This window comes from Myripristis murdjan, chromosome 14 (assembly GCF_902150065.1).
Source record: "Myripristis murdjan chromosome 14, fMyrMur1.1, whole genome shotgun sequence".
Lineage (NCBI taxonomy): Eukaryota > Metazoa > Chordata > Actinopteri > Holocentriformes > Holocentridae > Myripristis > Myripristis murdjan.
The window spans coordinates 32808168-32827453 of NC_043993.1; the positions used below are offsets into that span (position 1 = coordinate 32808168).

General features: G+C 40.5%; 1 protein-coding gene across 1 annotated transcript in view; it reads right to left on the reverse strand.

Annotated features, from left to right (window-relative positions):
• LOC115371437 (E3 ubiquitin-protein ligase CBL-like) overlaps positions 1 to 19286 on the reverse strand; it is a 28958-nt gene continuing 9672 nt past the window's right edge. Inside the window, exons 4-15 of the mRNA XM_030068827.1 lie at positions 18427 to 18583; positions 14920 to 15041; positions 13657 to 13794; positions 13106 to 13193; positions 12228 to 12359; positions 10861 to 11070; positions 10340 to 10456; positions 9163 to 9452; positions 8260 to 8427; positions 7045 to 7151; positions 4544 to 4720; positions 1 to 3645 (exon numbers count right to left, since the gene is read on the reverse strand). Of these exons, the coding sequence (XP_029924687.1) occupies positions 3332 to 3645; positions 4544 to 4720; positions 7045 to 7151; positions 8260 to 8427; positions 9163 to 9452; positions 10340 to 10456; positions 10861 to 11070; positions 12228 to 12359; positions 13106 to 13193; positions 13657 to 13794; positions 14920 to 15041; positions 18427 to 18583 (2020 nt within the window). The 3' untranslated portion in view covers positions 1 to 3331. The remainder of the gene's footprint in view (positions 3646 to 4543; positions 4721 to 7044; positions 7152 to 8259; positions 8428 to 9162; positions 9453 to 10339; positions 10457 to 10860; positions 11071 to 12227; positions 12360 to 13105; positions 13194 to 13656; positions 13795 to 14919; positions 15042 to 18426; positions 18584 to 19286) is intronic.

Sequence of the window (19286 nt, forward strand, 5' to 3'; positions counted from 1 at the left end):
TCAAATGTTAAAGAAAATACTGTTTAATTGAAAATCTTTATGGCTTAGGCATGAAAACATGGCAACACAATGAACGCTGAGGATAAAAAAAACAAAACAACTAAAAACAATAAATAAAATCTTATTTACACATGCAATAACAAGGTAATGAAATAAAGCTTTTTTTTAGTAGGCAAGTTAATTTTTTTTTTAAAAGGCTAGGTTAACAATGATTATATCATACTGTATGTAGACTCTAACGATGGATCCTGTCGAACACCACCAGCTGTCCTACAAGTGACCGAAGCATTTCTGAGGGGTCCTGAACAGTAATGATGTGCGACAGAGCGGCCTCCAGCAGGAATTCGACACGACATGCCGGGTCTGTCGGCTTCAAGTCTGTTCTCGCATGGAGTGGCACTTTCATGGTAAAGGAATTACAGTCAATACACTGCGTATAATACAAAGTTCAAAGAGTACCGTTGAGATCAAGTGAAAACAAAGTCAAGGGACCGCCAGGATTCTTCTCTGTATGGATCAAAAACATCAGGTAATACAAAAAGAAATGCTCCTTTGTGTTATAATGCCTTTTTCTGAGGAGGAGGGGGGATTAAAGCTGCACTAGGGAAGATTTTTTTTTCTTATTAACCCATCACCACTAATGAAGACACCGTAAATTCAGCTTATTTAGGCAAATTCAAGCCTGGTGTAAATGGGATCACTGGTGGCACATCTTCTCTGCACAGGAAGTGATGAGTCCAAATTTAAAGACCATTCCAGCATGATTAAAAAAAAAAAATCTTCTACTCCCTTACTGTTTAACATCCGTGTGAATGATTTAATAGTGAGTTTATCAGTTAGTGATACAGTTTTAGTTGTTTTATGAGAGTTTCTCCCAGTTAAGAGGGTTGCAAACCGAAGCTGTAAGTGTAAAATCCAGTTGTGAGATCTTTTTCATTTCACATGCTTTGTATGCTGACTCGAGAGCACTGTGGCATCCTAGCATCACCACAGAGATGTGGCTGAGAGATGTGATGAATGGGAAACTGTTTGCAAGCACACAAAGTCCTGTCTCGGCGTGGCTCGTAGTGTTCCTGCTTGCACTCCTTAAATATTAGCTCTCTGCCTGATATTAGTGTTCTGCTGCAAGGCCACTGCTCCGTCTCTCACAGCGACGATTCCGCCAAAGCTTTAAGAGAGAAAAGGCCATACCATAGGCAGTGACTGCTGTGACAGAAAAAAATACAGTACAGTCTGTGGGCCTTCGGGGGCGACGTTGAGCATTTGCTAAATGGAACAGAATACACAGCAGTCAATAGGGCTAAATGCTATGCAAAGATCACTATTTTTTAATCCCAAATATTGAACAGTAACTGGGATATTACTGTCATTGTTACACAGATAAATATTTACAATGAAGACCAGAAATCCACAAAGACCAGATTTCCACTAACATTGAGGCTGTGTGGTGTTGACTGGTTACAGAATCAGAGGCGAAAAGCTTTTTTTTTCCTTAAATGTCTCCACATTTCATTCCTCTAAGCACATCTGACTCTGTTTGGCTCAGTTTTTGTGCTCTCTGTTTCCCGCTGTGGGTGGCCTCACATGTTCTTGAGGGTGGGATATCTCCCTTTATAAACTATCTCTGGTTTAGAGTCTATGCAGGTTAGAACTGAATGAGAGCTAATGAACCTGACGGGTTTGGAAAAACTGATTAAAAACTATTGACAGCTGTGGTGCCTGCATGTAAACGTAGACAAAAAATTGAATGCAAAGAAAACAAAAAATGAGCAGAAAAAACATCATGCTGGAAGGGTCCTTTTTGAGTGAAATACACACACTGTCTCATACACCAAACACCTGTCCTGCGCCCCCAGTGCAGCTGGTATTCCTCTAACATCTGTTGACTCCTTACATGCAACCTTGGCTTATTACTGCACATAGCGCAGTCTTTAGTATCTCTGACTACCTGAGAGCACACAACAAGATGCAACCTTGTGTTATTGTTGGTTTTGAGCTCAAAGTAATACCTTGAATCATTCCTCAATAATAACCCAGAGAAGCTGTGTTTTTTTTTCCCCAGGGACAAATGCAATGCTATTCCAAAATAAATTACACACACATGGATTCCCAGAGAGAATAAATCTAAAAAAAGGGACAGGTTTAAGTCCTTTCATTCTTTAGTAAGAAACTATAACATAATATATAGAAGCTATTCACAGAATAAACCAGACTTCTCTGTCAAAGCACTATGAATGGTGGCAGTAAATTATACAAAAATAAATGACAAAATGTGAAAAACAAAAAACGAAACTGACAGTTCAGCCATTGTTAGCACTACACACGACACAGCACGTTATGAGAGTACTTACACATTATTCAGGTTTGTTATTTAACTATAGAACCATCACTGAACCGGGAGCTGCAGGGAATTGTGTTAAACCTGTCAAACACCATCACTTCATCTATATAGAACGATTTACAGTGAAATGTATGACATAAAGCCCTGCAACAATGCAATGCAACTTATTCACATTCATCAGCATGAGCACAAACCACGGGATCGATCAATGGTTTCCTAACTTGCTTGTGTAGCTACATATTCCGATACCAAAATGTGCCAAGAAGCAAGTTAAACGTGGATCTGAACGGCTGCCAGCAATGAGACACGAACATCATAAAATCCAATCGACAGTACCTTTTTCAGCATGAGGCTTCTTTACTCCGCACCTCTATTATTTTAAGTCACCAAAGCATCAACACGTAGCTTAATAAAAGAATGCACTCAGACTGAGGAAACAGCCACGGCACTAGTCGACCTCAGCAAAGTACAACAGAGCGACCGCGGGCTCAAAGCTTGGCTACATGGAGCTCACATTAAAGGCTTCAATTCTCCCTTAAAACAGTCTGCTTATGCGGCATTCACATCATATTGATTATACCGTAAATATGGGAAGATAAAAAAAAAAAGGACATCAGTCCTTTGGTGGACATTGCCAAGTAGGATATGGGATTTTTGCCAATATCTCATCATGAACTGGTGTCAAACATGGCAGCAAATCCACCAATGCTGGCAGTCCAAAAAAAAATCTGTCATATTCACTCTTGAAAATGATTTCAATTGTGGATCTTCTACCAGCTTAACCACAGGACCGCATCAAGTGTTGTAGTAACATCACCTCATTTTTCGGCTTCTTCCAATATGACGTGAATGTGGCATTGCTCGCCAAAGTACAACCTTTTGGCAAGTACTTTTGGACCTTCAGGAAAGTGCTTTGATAAATGCTATCCATTATAATGGCACAATGTGTAGAGAGAGACAAGGCGGAGAGAATGGCCGTGGCCGTAAAGACTATGTGGCAATGTGTGCCGTGGAGGGGATGGAGACGAACTCGCGCAGGATGTTCTTGGCTGTCTCCAGGTTGTTCTGGGCTATCATCAGGGCCTTCTGGATGTCCTGGATGGAGTAGCCCTGGGACATCAGACATTCAATCTCCCCACTCATGGCCAGGCTGCCAGGGCCAGAGGAGGAAGAGGAGGGGCCCATGGTGGAGGAAGGACTGGGGACGCCTTCGGGGTTAACAGGTCGAGGCCGTCGGTCAGAGTTGGCTCGCCGTGGGAGGGGCTTGGGAGGGCGGTCAGGATCTGGACCTGCTGCAAACATGGCTGAGAACAAATAAGGAAGACAACGTTTACCACAATAAGCAGGAAAAACTGCTCAATTCAAGCAGCCTGAAGTTTTGGGGACATTGTCCTGCTGGTCAACCTAACTGTTCAGTGAAGAGAACTTAAAAAACACCAACATCATTGACTGAGTTTTGGTCTGTTTAGCTGACTTTGACAAATCAGCATCATCAAGAGCTCAGTGAAGCAGCTTGGGACCAAACGGTTCTCTAGGATCATTTTCCAAACCACTTCTTTGACAATAAAACAGTCTAAATGTTTAGCATGGGCCAAAGAACACAAAATTTTCAATGCTGAAGACTGGAGATCAGTCTTGTTTACAGATGAATTGCTATTTGCACAAGATCCATTACACACTGAACAAAGATAAGTACCACTCTATTCTGCAGAGACAAGTATGTCATCCCTTTTGGTTTTAAGTTGTCTGATGAGGATGAGGACCCTAAACATCCATTGAAGTTATGCCAAGACTATTTGTAGTCCAAGGAAGAGCAAGGAATGCTGACTTGCATGGCTTTCCTCCACAGTCACAAGACATCAAACCCACTGAATATCTCTGGGAACATTTAAAATTGGAAAAGGCAAAACATGATCTAACAAGAAACTCTCTCTGGGAAGCTGTGAGTTTTGAGATCACCTACTATCACTGTGTAATGTTGCCTAAGTGTCAATATGGAGCAACAACAATTTGAAAAGGGCACATGGATGATTATACTGTCTAGGTTGTCAACCCTGATGAGGTTACCAGACAGGACAATTTATCAAAAATAGACTGAATTGCTTTAAATCCTGTGATGTGAAGTGGATTTAAAGACTTAACACATGGATATGAAATTCAGGGAGCAGCAGGATGCAACCCAAATGCAGCTGTGGTACATACAGGCCTCGATGGGGTCATCCATGCTCAGGCTGCTGAAGGCTGCTGAGGTGCCACTGATGTCTGACAGGGTTCTTCTGGTGGGGGCTGGAGGAACCACAGGTCTGGGGTAGTTATACTCATAAACATCCTCCAACTCATTCTGGTCCTGGGACACTACAGCCGACTGGTGAGAATGGTCTTGAAAAAAAAAAAAGTAACAAAAATAAATCACAGTCCTAAACTTATATTGTGAATATGTGGCACATATTTCATTTTCTGTCATCCATATTTAAGTGAAGAACTGACTGAACAAATAGCAAATGACTGATTCTTGAGAATTTGGATAAATCATGTCCTAGTAAGAAAAATGCTATTTCTGCTGGAAATTTACAACATTTTAATGAATAAAAAGAATCAAGGGCATAATCAGGGGGTCCTTTGCACATTTGTAAGGTTTTTTCATAGGTTTATTTTTAATTTGTATTAATTTAATGATTATATGTTGGCCCATGGCCTACAAAACCAGTTGTCCTCGGATAGGAGATAATCATTTCAACTTGATTAAAACAACAAAAAGTAATAATTTCATTGAATAATATCTTTACCACATGAAAGAGTACATCATAATATGTATTAAAAACTACAAACGATGGGTTTTGAACAATATTTACTATTATTTTGTGGTTGCTCAAAATGTGTCCCAGATATTCGTCACCACCGTCAGATATTTATTTAAAAAATAATAATAAAAAAAACTACAAGGTCAATTACATTCCTGAGGATCCCTTTTCAAACCTTCAGCTCTACTGCATGCTTCAAGACCGCTCAGGCTCCTGGAAGTTTTCTATTTTCTCTTAAATCTCTTCATATTTTTGGAAACTGCTACTGTCACAACCATAATTTGTCAACACCGTCACTTCTGTATAAAAAATATTAGATTAGATTATGGAATAAATGTATACTTTTTAAGAAGAGGTCTGATGCAGGTAGCAACAGGGGGGAAACAAGCTGGCTAATGTGAACAACTCATGCTCATCATGTGAAAGAGCAGGTTTTTGTCACCACCGTCAGACGTCACCACCGTCAGGTTTTCTGTCTGACGGTGATGACTGAAGTCTGAAAAATGCTTATAACAGTGCTCAGGATTCTTATTTTTTGTACCAAATAGTTAAATAAAGTTGTTAAGCAAGAAGCCATTGACTTGAGTGGTATAAATTTTGGAAATGTATGTTTTAATGAGGACACTGTCACCACCGTCAGATTAGTGTCACCACCGTCAGAGGCAGTTATATTGGTTTTAAATGAATATGCTTACAATATGTTTCTTTGGTGCTGTTGAGTTATTAAAGTAATAATCTCTTTAATACAAAAATATGTTTTTCAAATTAAAAAAAAAAACATTACGGTGACGGTGTTGACAAAAACAAAGTAGCCTAATAACTGGAAAAACCTATTTTATGAAAAAAATGCAAAATGAGGAGGTTGCACCGGTACATTGCTGAACAGCCAAGACCTTGGCCTATAATGATATACCTTCAGATTTTGTAATTTAACACACTTTTTTTTTTCAAAATTAAAACCTGTTTTATCCAAATTCCCAAGAATCAGTGAAATGGTAAGTAATACACTGTAAGCTGCTGATGTTTCTGTGATGCCACGTGTTCATATTTTAGGCCGCCGGGCCTGTAGGCCAGACAGCCTGTTTGATCTTTTTATCACTTCAGATAAATTTAATCGAAAAATGTTGCCATTTATTTGAATGATTTCCTGCAAGTGGGGTGTTCTTTGCAATTAGTAAGTCTGCAGGTTTTCAGATGAGTTTAGTTCCTGGAAATGGTATCTATGTTATCTTTGTTTTCTATTGCTTCAAAAGAAAAAAAAAGCGTTATCATCACTGGCCAAAAATAGTCTAGTGTGTCTAGTTAGATTTTCAAGATTGTAACTAGGGGTGTCACAAAAACCACTGGTATTACCGTGTCAATACCAAATTCCAAGAAACCTAATGGTACTGGTGTTTATACAGTACCGGTAGTACCGCCGGGTACCACATTTGTCAGTGACTGCACACCCACTACCAGCATAAGAGTTCGCGAGAGCGCAGCAGCACACAGAAAAACAAGAAAGCCACATATGGAAGTATTTTGCCTTGGAGACAGCTGAAGAAGGCAACACTGACGAGCAAAAACCAGTGAGCAAACAGTGCTTCTGCATTTTCCAGACGAAGAGTGGAAACACATCCAACCTAACCAACCACATTCATTATTTGAAGCTATTATAATAAACATTTATACTGAAGTATGTGGGATATCATTCTCTCTGTGGTGCTGAAATCAGTATTGAGATTTTTACCAGTATTGGCATTGACTGGTACTGTGATATCCCTAATTGCAACTAACATTTCTCCGCCAGTTAGAGCCGGTGCTAAAGTAATCCGGGCACCTTAGGTGAAGCGTGTCAGTTAAAACATCTACACCTCTTACTTTTCCCCTTAAAGGATAAAGGTAGGCTGGTGTGTATGTTACCTGAGTCTGAGGACTGCGCTGCCTCTGCTGTACCCGCCTGGGCCTGAATGTTGCACATGGACTCGTAGACCTGAGGGTCCTCACAGTCACCATCATCTGCCTCATTGCTGGGACCAAGAAAAGGAAAAAAAATCACTTAAAAGCTGTATTATGTGGGATTCTTTTGACTAATGTCCACAAAAAAAGATACTCCATGCTATTCAAGTAAAATAACATTTGAGATGAAGTATAAAATTGAACAGTGAAAAAGAGAACAGGGTCTTTATTTCACAGAGGCACAAATGTAAATGTAAAACCTTTAAGAAAATTATGCTGGAATTAAATTTTATGAGCAATTTAACAACTGAAATTAAAAAAAAAAAGTATAAAATGAATGTAGTGGGGTGTTTATAGTTTGTAATACAGGAAGCATGTTTGATGTTTTCATGGGGAAAGCAGGGAGCAAAAAGCTTGGACTGTAGAGCCCTCTTGTGGACAAACGTTTAGCCAAGAAAATTAACAACTTGCACACGAATGGAATAGTTGAGGAACCTATTAGGAACACTTTTGCAAATGCTGAGATATGTTTCGAAAGCATTTAGTCTCCAAACAGCAGCCTGCAGAGCACCGGATATCAGCACTCAGTGGATTCCTCCAAACTGTTACTGATTCATGAAATGTTAAAGAGAACAGTTTTGGTATTACTTTCTAAGGAAAGCTTAATTGTCGAATCTGAATCACTGGAAAAAGGAATATCTGAGGTTTTAGTTTTTTCGTATTGTGCAGACTGCAATTAACCGTCAATAATCAAGCTTTATAATGCTTTACTGTAACTTCAAGCACTTGGGGTTTCTCCCTAATTTGTATTTCACAAGGCTTTATCTGTGAAGCTATAAATGACCCCTACAATACAAACAATAAAATCATCTGCCAGCAAAGACCACTGCTACTGGTGTAATTCTAATTACCCATTAATAACTGATTACATGTATCGATCCAGCAGTATATTTCTGTGAGCTGTTTTTAATATTTTGCATTGTGATTATGCTTCAATCGTTGTTTAGGTTGAGCCTGTTGTGCAAGAACCAAACTCAATCAGATCTGGACATTGCCATACCAAATTTCCATAAAAATTTAAAACATTTTACATCTCACAATAACTCTGAACACTCTAGAAAAATGTCACATCTTTCAGTTTTCAGCACAGCTCTGCTCACAGTGTTGACATGAGTTTACCTGATGTTATTGTGGTGGCTGGCCTGCACTGGAGGGGGAGGCACCGCGTAGCCTGAAACGACCCAGTGAGCACCGGAGGCCGGGAGGGAGGTGGGACTCATGTACTCATTCTCCTCGCAGTCGGATGACAGCTTCTCAGCACCCGACACGACCGGAGCTGGAAGGGGTCTGCACATACAGAGTGTGTTTTACATTTCTGATTTATACACCATGTAGTCAAACTGAGATGCAGATGTCTTGAGTGTAAAAGCCTTTCAAAAAGCACTTTGACGATCATGGGACACTAAACCTTTCAGTGACAACCACGAATGGTGATAATTAACAACAAAAATAAGAACAATAATAAACATATATTCATGTGGAATCCAATAAAATTAAAATCTACTCAGTTTAAGGGCTTCTACTAAACAACTAGTATTGTACTGATCAATTCTACAAAAACATAAAAATGAAATAATCTACATAACCCGCATCCTCCATTACACCAGATGATGACAACACTTACCTGGACCAAATCCTACTAAAAAAAACGCAAGCAGAATATATTCGAATAACTGACATATCAATCTAACCCTCATTACCAAATCAATACCACATGCCAGATGTTACCCAGATGGTCTTTCAGAAGTATTTATGTTGCTTGAGACCATAAATGTGGAGTTTTTGTTCCAATTACAGGCTGGAAAGGTGAGTCTTGAAAGCACTTGGTCAAGTAATCATGGAGTCACTGGTGTAGATTAACTATTTTATCAGTCTGCTGCAGATATAACATGGTCACTGTTCTGTGAAACAGTAAAAATCGAAATTCTTCTATACAAAGTGTTACCTACTCATTTTTATTTCTGGTTCCTTTATATTACTCATTTCTCTCCCTCTGCACCTCCTCACAGCGGAGCCTCCTACCTTGCAGCCATGCAGTAAACAGCGTTGGTGGCTGCTGGGGGTTTCCCTGCCTCAGCGCTGGTTCCACTGCTCTGCGGGGTGGAGGCCAGGGCGGACGGGGCCTTGGTTACTGGCCGTGGAACCATGTAGTTGGAGGCCCAGGAGGTCTGATCGGGGGTGGAGGGCAGGGGTCGCCTCTGGACCCGTGAGTCCTGACAGGCCAGGGTGGGGCGCTCTGGAGGTGGAGGAGGGGGCAGCTCTCTCAGGGCTGGGGGCAACGGCAGAGGCTTGTCTCTGTGAGCGGCTGGCATCTGGAGTAGAGGAAGGTGGTGGTGTTACTGTATGCATTCTACTATAGTGTCCCATTTTTAGGTGGTTCCACATTCCACCAAATGTTTTTATTAATTATCTTTTTACCTAATTTTTAATCGAACTGCAGTGCACTTATATGAAACAGTTATGGTGTACTTTCAGTGGTAATAAATGAAATTATTAATTATTTATTAATTAATTATTAATAAATGAATTAAATCTGTAAAACATGCAGAAAACATGAAGGCATTTGAATAGTTTCCAAAACTACTCGACATAAACCAATGTGACTGAAATGAATGTTTGAGATGAGGTAATCTATGGAAACACTCACAGCATCCTCAACCTACATATGCCAATACCAGCTTTGGCTGTTTATGAAAAAATAAGACAAGCCAGGCAATTCTGTCCACTTACCCATAAGTAAAATGTCAATCAGTGCAACTCAACCAGTAGACTACGGTGGAAGAATAACTAAGCTGGTGTGGTAACTTAAAATGCTCTGCTGCAGCTGGGATGCAACAAGTGTGTGTATGCAGATGTAGTGCAGCTGCTCAGTGGCCAACAGTAAAAGGCTGTGGTCTTATGGGTTAGCTCCTGATGTGAATGTGGGGATTAGGGAACTGTATGAATGTGAAGCAAAACAGTGTGGAGGCTCAGTTAACTTTTGCTGGATAAATAAATATTTTAAAAAAAAGTATCTAATCCCTAATCCAAACTTTGATCACTAAAAACTAACATGAACCTAATTACACTCTTAACTTGCGATGCAAATCTTAATTCTAGGTCACTGAAGAAGTGAGAACTTCTCAGAATGACCTCACTCTGAAGGTGCAAAACTCAATTTTTTTCTCACAAAGAAGTTCAAGCCAACTCATATACTTGCCTTGGTTGTGGCTCCCTGGCCCAATGTCCCGTGGGAGCTGGGGGGTCTCTGCTGCATTAGGTCAAGCCGGGGGGGCACTGGAGGGAGGGGAGACACTGGAGATGGTGGGCGTTCCACCTACACACATACACAAACATACACACACACACACACTAAGTGGGATGGCTTGTCATGACAGGAATGTTTCTAGTGGTCCTCAAAATGTTGAAGGGATCCACAACGCAGCCGACAAATTTACTATTCAGTACTGAGCAACAAAAATGTTTCTACGGGTCCCCATGACCTCATCTGATCCTAATCTGTGTCTAAACAGGAAGAGAGATGTACAGATGTTACTCTTTCACAGAGAGGGAAGTTAAGTTTTATTATGGCTCTTTTAACTTCCTTCCTACTTTCAGTATTTTCTTTAAGGGGATCTTTTAGTACATGGAGTTTACCAAGTTTGTGATATTTTAGAGCACTTGACATCCAAAACTGTGAAAATGTGGAGAAGCTCTGTGCTGTAGATGTGGTGCTCCCACCTTGGTGCAGGCCAGCCTGCTCATGAATAGGTGCTGGTCCTCCAGGCGATCATCCTCCTCCTCCTCGTTCCCAGCAGCCTCCGCTCTGCTGGGCCCAAGGAAGCCGGCAAAGGAGGCCCCACTGGCCTTGGGGTGGAAGGGGTCCACCACAATGGGCTCGGTGCCTTTAATCTCACAGCGGCAAAACGGGCAGCCCTGGCCCTCGGACTCCTGACAGACGCACAGGGAGCAAAAGGTTAGCGCTGATGGAACAGAATAAAGCTTGATCAGGTAAGAGGTATTTTCCTCCCTATCTCAAAGGGCAGCAGTGACCATGCCTTCGTGACAGAGAGTACAGGAGCTCAAAGGGCCCAAAGAGCATTACAAGGTCTGTAATTAGCATCGGCTAGCTCAGCTGGTTCTGTCTAGAGTGCATACCGTATAACCGCAAAGGCCTGGGTTCAAATCTGACCCGGGACCTTTGTCTCACGTCATGCCCTCTTTTTTTTTTTTTTTAATTCCCCTTTCACTCTTTGTTTCAACTACAGTCCAATAAAGCAAAAACACCATAAAAAAGAAGACCTGAGTTAATAAATGAATATGAGCATTAGTCCAGACTGATATGATGTAAACATCTGTGCCCTTACACCCATAAATCCATGTGCTTCCGGGTCATTTCAAGTAGCCAGCCCAGATGATGTCTAAGTGATAAATTTCAGGTATAGCAAGTATAATTTTCCACGAAAGAAAGGTTGTGTGTCCTGTATCCTGTGTGTATGAACCAGCTGTCTTTATTATTTATCATTTATTTATGTATTCTCTGCTGGCTGTACAAATAATTGCCCCATGAGGACAATAAAGTTTGCTTAACTTAACTTAAACTGAAGCTTATAAACTATGCATTGCATTTGGAAGTTTGTTATTCATCATTAAGTGCTTGTAATTATTAATTTTTCTTAGGGATTTGTCAACAGGACAGTAGATGTTTTGCTATTTTGGGAATGGCGCAGATAATATATAAAAATGAATGGCAGCAAATGCTAAAATCCTATCTTCCTACCTGGCCCTTTGTGTTGGGATACTTCAGTTTGCGTTTTCAGGAATCTGGTAATGTGATGCCACCCGAGTTAAAATGGCACTGTTCTCACTTGACCAAGCAAACTGAGCTAAAGCTGTGACGGCTCCAGAGTTTAATGTAACTGCTCCAAACAATGCGTGGGGTGAACGCACCTTCAGGCTGAATCTGTTAAGCCCTCACACCACCAGGTAAATTTGCTGTTGGGACCATTGATCCCAACCAAACCTCTAATCAAGATTTCCAACTGTCGGATTGGGAAGATCCGGTCTAAACTGGTCCGACAAGCCTGTAAATGCCTGCTCAGTCCTACCTGCCAGGCAGTCAGACAGGAGGTGCACATTAGATGGCTGCAGGGCTCGATCTTCACATCCTTGTCGTTCTCCGCACAGATCTTACAAAGCTGGAAAGTGGAGCCCATCTCACAATACAGCTCGTACTGTTCCTGCAGAGACGAAGACAGAAAGAGAAGCACACTGTTGATATGCACATCACAACTGGCAGTACTACAAAAAAATCCTCACAAACTCTTCCAAATATTTAAGTCAGTTTTTTTTTTTTTAAAAAATCTGGCTTCATGTTTAGTGGAAAGCAGTTACTGCTGTGGTGTTTTTGTATTACAAATGCCAGAGAGGCCTTAACAATCAAAAGGTGTGGCCAGTTAAAATGTCAGCTTGGTGACTCATACCTTTTTAACAAGAAACACTCAAAAAAAAAAAAAAAAAAAAAAAAAAAAGAAGCAGCTTTCATACAAAATAATGTGAGATGAACCACACAGATAACTCATGCTGCTGTCATCCCCACAGCGATACTGATATACACATGTTGGACGTGACTATTGAGCACGTTACTGCAGTTGGCCAACCACCACAAACAGAACAGAACACAGAATAATGTGCCAATAGTCAGATTAAAACAACAGTTCAATTAAGCCCTTAAGACAATTCTATTAAGTGACATCTCCTTCAATAATTTATATGTGGCATGAAGTTACTGGAGTACTGAAACAGAAATGACACCAACAGACAACATGAACACCTTCATAATCTATGCATGAAAACACATTGGCACAAACAAGATAAACATAACAGTTTTAGGACAGTCAGTCGAAAGGAGGATGCTCTACAACACTGAATGTGTGTGTGTGTGTGTGTGTGTGTGTGTGTGTGTTAAAGAGAAACAAAGACAAACCTGAGTAACTTTGATGTGGTCCTGTGGAGAGGGTTCACACAACCCTGTCAGGTCTGGGTTCTGAGCACGACCATCTGGGAACAAATAGCTGTGGATTGCCCAGCCACCACCGTACACACACACACACACACACACACACACACGCCTGGGTAAACAACGCTAATTTGTAACATTACTTGCATTAAAATATGCATTATGCACTGTGGACACATAACTGTTGATTTTTCCCTTAAGGCCTGGGACACACCGAGCCAACTCACATCTCCTGCTATCAACAAGGTCTCTAGACTAATTTGCCAATTAAATTCCACAACTTTTCCATGACTTTTCAAGAGCTGAGGGCCGATCATTTGTTGGAACCCTAAAAAAAACCTCCCTGATAATACCTGGCTTCCTCAGAGAATTCATCACATTTCCTGTGTGGAATGCACCTCCCTGTATTCCAAGATATTCCAGAAATCCCCTGTACTGTGCATGAACTGTAATACCAGAATACACCCTAAAATGTGAGGCGTCACAGTGTACTGACGCTGTGTTACGGTTTGACTCACAATCCCTCTCTGTATCCATCAATGAGGGCTTGGAAGAGTGGTTTGTTATGGGGGATGGTCTGCAGGATGTTCCCATCAGCTGTCACGTAGCCGATTGCCCACTGGCCCAGCCGAGTGCAGCTCAGCCTGAAGATGTAGCTGAAAAACAGAAAAACAGCCTCAACCAACAGCAGACCATGGGAATGTTACTGCGCCTCAATCTCCACTGCAAACTCAAGGCAAGTAGGAATTTGTCATAGGCAATAGGAAACAATATTGTTTTCCAAGATGCAAAGGTGACAATATTTCTCTATAATGATATACAAAGAATTTGTTATTTTGTAACAGGTGGCCATCAGGATAGAATTAGCTCATAATGTGAAAAGTTACTGTTAATTTGACTGAAATTAATATTTTGGCTCATCTGCCAAGGAAATTTTCACAAGACAGAATAATTACAACAATTCTCATAGCAATCTGTCACCCTGTCCAATTTCAATGCCATGTCAATGTTGGCGCAATGTAGTGTTATTTTAAAACCTGGTCAGAATTGATAGAGTAATTTATCATTGAACATAAAAGAATTCAAATGTTTGATTCCACTCCTTTTCATTGGATACATTTGATGTACATGTTGAAGATTTCTGTGAGCAGTGATGAACTGACATAATGTGTAATAACAAACCTCTGGAAACCTCTGGGTTCTACTGAATTGAGCTGGGGGGTAAAATGTAGTTAACAGTCTCCGTCCTATCCGTTTAAATCAAGGTTTGATGAGAAACATCTGCCTGCTGTCTAATCTCGTCAGTTCGAGTGTTGCGATACTCAATGGCGTTTTCAAATCAAAAAGTACTAAAAAAGCTGCCGTGGGATTAGCTGACCCAGGTTCACCGGCTTACTGAACATACTGACAACAAACCTTTTTCACAAAAAAACAGCAGGGTGAACACAGTCGTTACCGATGGCATTGATTAAAGTTCTGTTCTGTTTAGGTCTAACAGAGCCAGGGTGCTGGTGTTGTTCATGCTGGCTCACTGGAATACAATAAAATGACCAGAACCTTAATTAATATCATGAAAACCACCTGTGTGCTATTTCATGTCAAAATCGTTGCTTTGAAAAGGGTCTGTTTGGTCAAGTGAGGCCTCTATTCTTCTTTCGCCCCAGTCCATTTTGACCACCATGTTGCTCCAGAATACTGCGTCATACATTGCATTACATTATGTTGGACATTTATACTCAGTCATGTGTAAATGTGGCTGCACGGGCTTGTTTGTGTCTCACCTGCCAGGCTTGTGGATGAACCTGTGCAGCCGGGCCTTCACCTCATCATAGGTGAGGAAGGCCATGTAGCCGGAGTGTGTGACTGCCAGACTATTCCAGTTCCTTAGGAGAGAAGACCAGGGCTACACAACATACGTACACACACATACACACACACACACACAAAAAGAGATGATAACTATTTGTTTGAGCACTTCTAACAAGCTTAGACAGCCATCAAGCCAACATGCATGGTCCTAATTTATTCCAACTTGCATGGTACCAACTTCGTGACCAATATCGTTTGGGATTTGGGATTTTGTAACATCGGGATATGATATAAATGTTGTCTTTTTTTTCTTTTTTTTTTTGAGAAGATGTTTCTGCCAAGATGTTTGTTTACTCTGTTCATATGGACAATACATTTCAGTGCAATATTTTTATGGCGATAGTTTCTTCAGGCCCAGGGTGTGTACCGGGAGACCCCCCTGGGATGAGGAGAATTACTTCCTATTGTGAAATACTCTCCACCATGCTGCTACAATGTTTCTGCTGTTTACACTGTTTATTCTGTTGTTTACACTGTTTATTCTGTTTTATCTATTTATTCTCCCTTGTACTCATTATTATTTAGCTCTTGTTTTTTACGCACTAGTTATACAGATTGTATTTTAATTATTTAAACTGCCCCACAATTCCATCTCTGTTGTAATCCGGACGTCAAGCGACGACATTTCGTTGCAAAAAACTCACTGCTGTGTTTTTTTGTGCAATGACAATAAAGAAAGTCTAAGTCTATATACTATGACTCGACATTTTACACTGCAACAAACAATTTTGAAAATAAAGTCGTTGCTCTGGTGAATTAATTTAGGTTAAGTTTCATTTAGGTGTAACAGAACTGGGGCTGTGGTGTTGTAGATGCTGGCTCACTGGAATGGCTCTGTTATCCCTAAATGGAATGGAAACCACTAACACCTTGGTGTACCCAGCTATTTCATGTCAAAACGGCTGCGATGACAAAGATCCATCGGCTGTGTAAAACAAAATTTCCCCAGGGACTATTTACAGCAGAGAGACCGTTTCACTCTGCCCAATTTCAAGTCATCAAAACACAACAGTGCTTCTGCTTTTAAGAAAACTAAGGCGAATGACTTTATTATGAAGATGGAATAATGTGTGAACATTAATTTTCATATGGTAGTGGAATGAATGGACACTGGTGGCGGAATAAAAGGCAGGAAAAAGTGATACAGGAGTTCTAAAATACGACTTGCTTCAGGAAAAGACCGGCAGACGCATGAAGAATATACATTTTGTGCACACTACACTAAACATGCAGTCCTTTAAAGGCTGCATTACAGTAAAGGGACACATTATTCTGACCCATTGGATTGTTGTTGCAGTTTCATTATTTGATTCTAACTGATAAACAACTATCAGTAATGGGTTTCATATGACTAGCCAAATATCTCTGGTATGTAAACATCTCATGAAAGCACCAAAAGTCATCTCCATAATATAGTCACAATATCAGTAGTGCATTTTGTGAATGGTATCTTTATATTTTAACTTTGTCCTAATTGACAAGCACTGGTATATAATGTAATGTATGTGTTAGAGACATTACATATTCTTGTATATAGTTAAGTGGCCCATTTGTAAAATTTGATGATGCGTGTCACTACCATCTAGATTAGCTGTCAGGATATTCTGTTGTTGTCATTTGCCCCATGGCGCTTTTCCACTAGTACCTACCCCACTCAGTGTGGTCTTTACCTGCTCTACCTGTAAAGCATCAGGAGATAATTTCTGTTGTGATTTGACGCTATATAAATAAAGATTGATTGATTGATTGAATGATTTCCCTCCACTTTGTATGAAATACCCTGACTATCTCTATCTAAAATACAACTCCTGCTTTGCTGTACTGTAAGGTCTACCATACTGTATCTCCAGAGAAACCCCCACTCTCCAAGGCTCATCTGAGGATTTGATTTTGATCTTTTTGCCGGTGAACCTGGAGAACCAGGGCCACTTCACAGGGCTGCAGCAGAAGCCAATGTGGCTGCCACACCCTTAGTAATGACCGAACCCCACCTCTATCACTGCACGTTCTCATGTGCTGCAGCGGAATAAAAAAGGTAGCCAAGGCTGAAATTAACCACCCACACTGTGGTACAACCGGCTTTTTTTGGCCAACAATGTGTGGCAAAGTGAACGTCATGTTAAGAGACAGACCACGAGGTCAGGAAATGATTCTTCACAAAAAGTCAGTGACTGCTGCTCACTGAACAGAGCTGAGGAACTTGATTAATTCTGGTACAAGTAATTATTTTCTACTCCATTCTATGCTGTCACATGTGGCGTGGTGTTAAATGCTGCCAAGTTTAGAAAGGCAGTAATAACATTCAGTTATTTAGTTAGCTTATGGTTCAGTTCATAATATGATAACTGGGTTCAAGGCTTGAACAGTATTGAGGTAAATCTGACTTAAGACAAATATAACTCAATAAACACTTATTTTGTTAACACTTGTGGTTATTTCTGAAGAAAAACAAAACCAAAGGTGCAAACCATGAACAGGGTTTCTCTAGGTGAAATTTTAACTTGTTTAATGCCAGTTCAAGTGAAGTACACCTCTGTGCAAACGGGGAAATTTCTCACGAGAACACTAGTGCAAAGAGGAATATGTGCTTTTAGGGTCTTTAATGCAGTATTAACCACATACCAGTGACTAAAAGTATTTTATTCCGGTGTCGTCATACTGGGTGCAGCATGTTGCTGATGTTATCTGTAAGGCAGCACTTACAGTACATGTGGCTAGTTATCATTTACTCTCTATTTTTTTAATCTAAAATGCTACATAGGAGCCCTAATATTTCACAGAGCATCCTCATTCTCACCCGAGCTAAAATCGCCCATTTCCTACACCCTTCAGGGGACAACTTGAAAGAAAATCCTGATCTGAACGTCAGTTCTTAGATGCTAGCTCACAGCTGAAATCCAAGGCTTTTTTCAGCTTTACAATGCATAGAGGAAATTTGTGTGTCAAAGTTCTGTGTCACAAACTTTAATTACATCCCTGCAGCCTGGTCTATGGATATGATTCTAGGAACTTGATTGGTTGAATTAAATGATTTTAAAAATGATTTTAAAAAATATTAAAATTTAATATTTTAAAATAAAAAGACTGATTAAAAATAGTAAGAAACAAAGCTGTCCAAACCAACAGATTTATGGTTTAACATGGCTTATGAAAACTTTGGAAGTATAAAACAGCAGAGCAAGAAAAATGACAGCAGGCAATTAACTGTTGAGGAACATGAAGTCCAGTTATGTTTAATAAAGCAGAGAGGATGCAGACTGTACTCCTGGCCCTGCTCTGTATTAATCTGAGTGGACATGCAGCATAAAGGAACCTGTATATACAAAACCCCTAATAATTACATTCAAGAGTAAGACATTTTTGTACTTATCTTTAGCCCTGAAATCCCCTGATGAATGCTCTACAGCTGTGGGCCTTACCTGGAAGAGCCTGGTGAAAATGTCAAACTCAAAGACAGAGATGTAGTCATTGCAGGTGAGGTCGATGGTCGACTTCAGGGCCATGGCCTCCAGCCCAGAGCTGATGGGGTGGAACTCATGGAGAGCCTGACGAAAGGTCCTCCAGGGCACTATGGTCCTGCATGGGATGGGTGGTGGCTGCTTATTATATCCCACATACTGCTTTCATTAACAGGCATCTGAAGAACCTCTGCTGTCCATAACAACTCTGCTATGTTGTGGACTGCCTCCTCATTGAAATATATAATATCTGGTAGATAGTTTGTGACATATGCAAGCTCTCTCCTTACACAGTAGAAGGCATGCTGACTGGCTTCATTATACACTTTTTATCCAAAAAGCAGCAAAAATTTTAAATGACTAACGTAGAGGAATGTCTCCTTTTACACATCCTCAGTGGCTACTAAAAGAAAAGACTCGCACGCATCCTTTAAAAAGCTTCTGAATACAAGATTTATTTTTAACAATTATTCTTGTTTTGCCCTTGCCCCCTTAGATTAAGAGATGCATTTTCAAAACCTTTGGATATCAATGTCAAAATCTGACAATCTACATCATTACATCTAGCCATTTCAAGAGCCACTGCAGCCAAGCATCTGGCTTTGACATTGACGTACTTTGCAACCAGGATTATTCAACAGGAATCAGCATCTGGTAACAGGTTCTCTATACTGTCTCTATATGCACTGCATCTATAAATAGATTTTGCTGTCAGGTTTTAGTTTGTCAAATCCTGTGGGGAGATTTCATACCAATGTCATACCAATATCTAACATCAGCACATCAGCTAGAGGGAGTGGGATACTCTGTGCTGCAGAGCT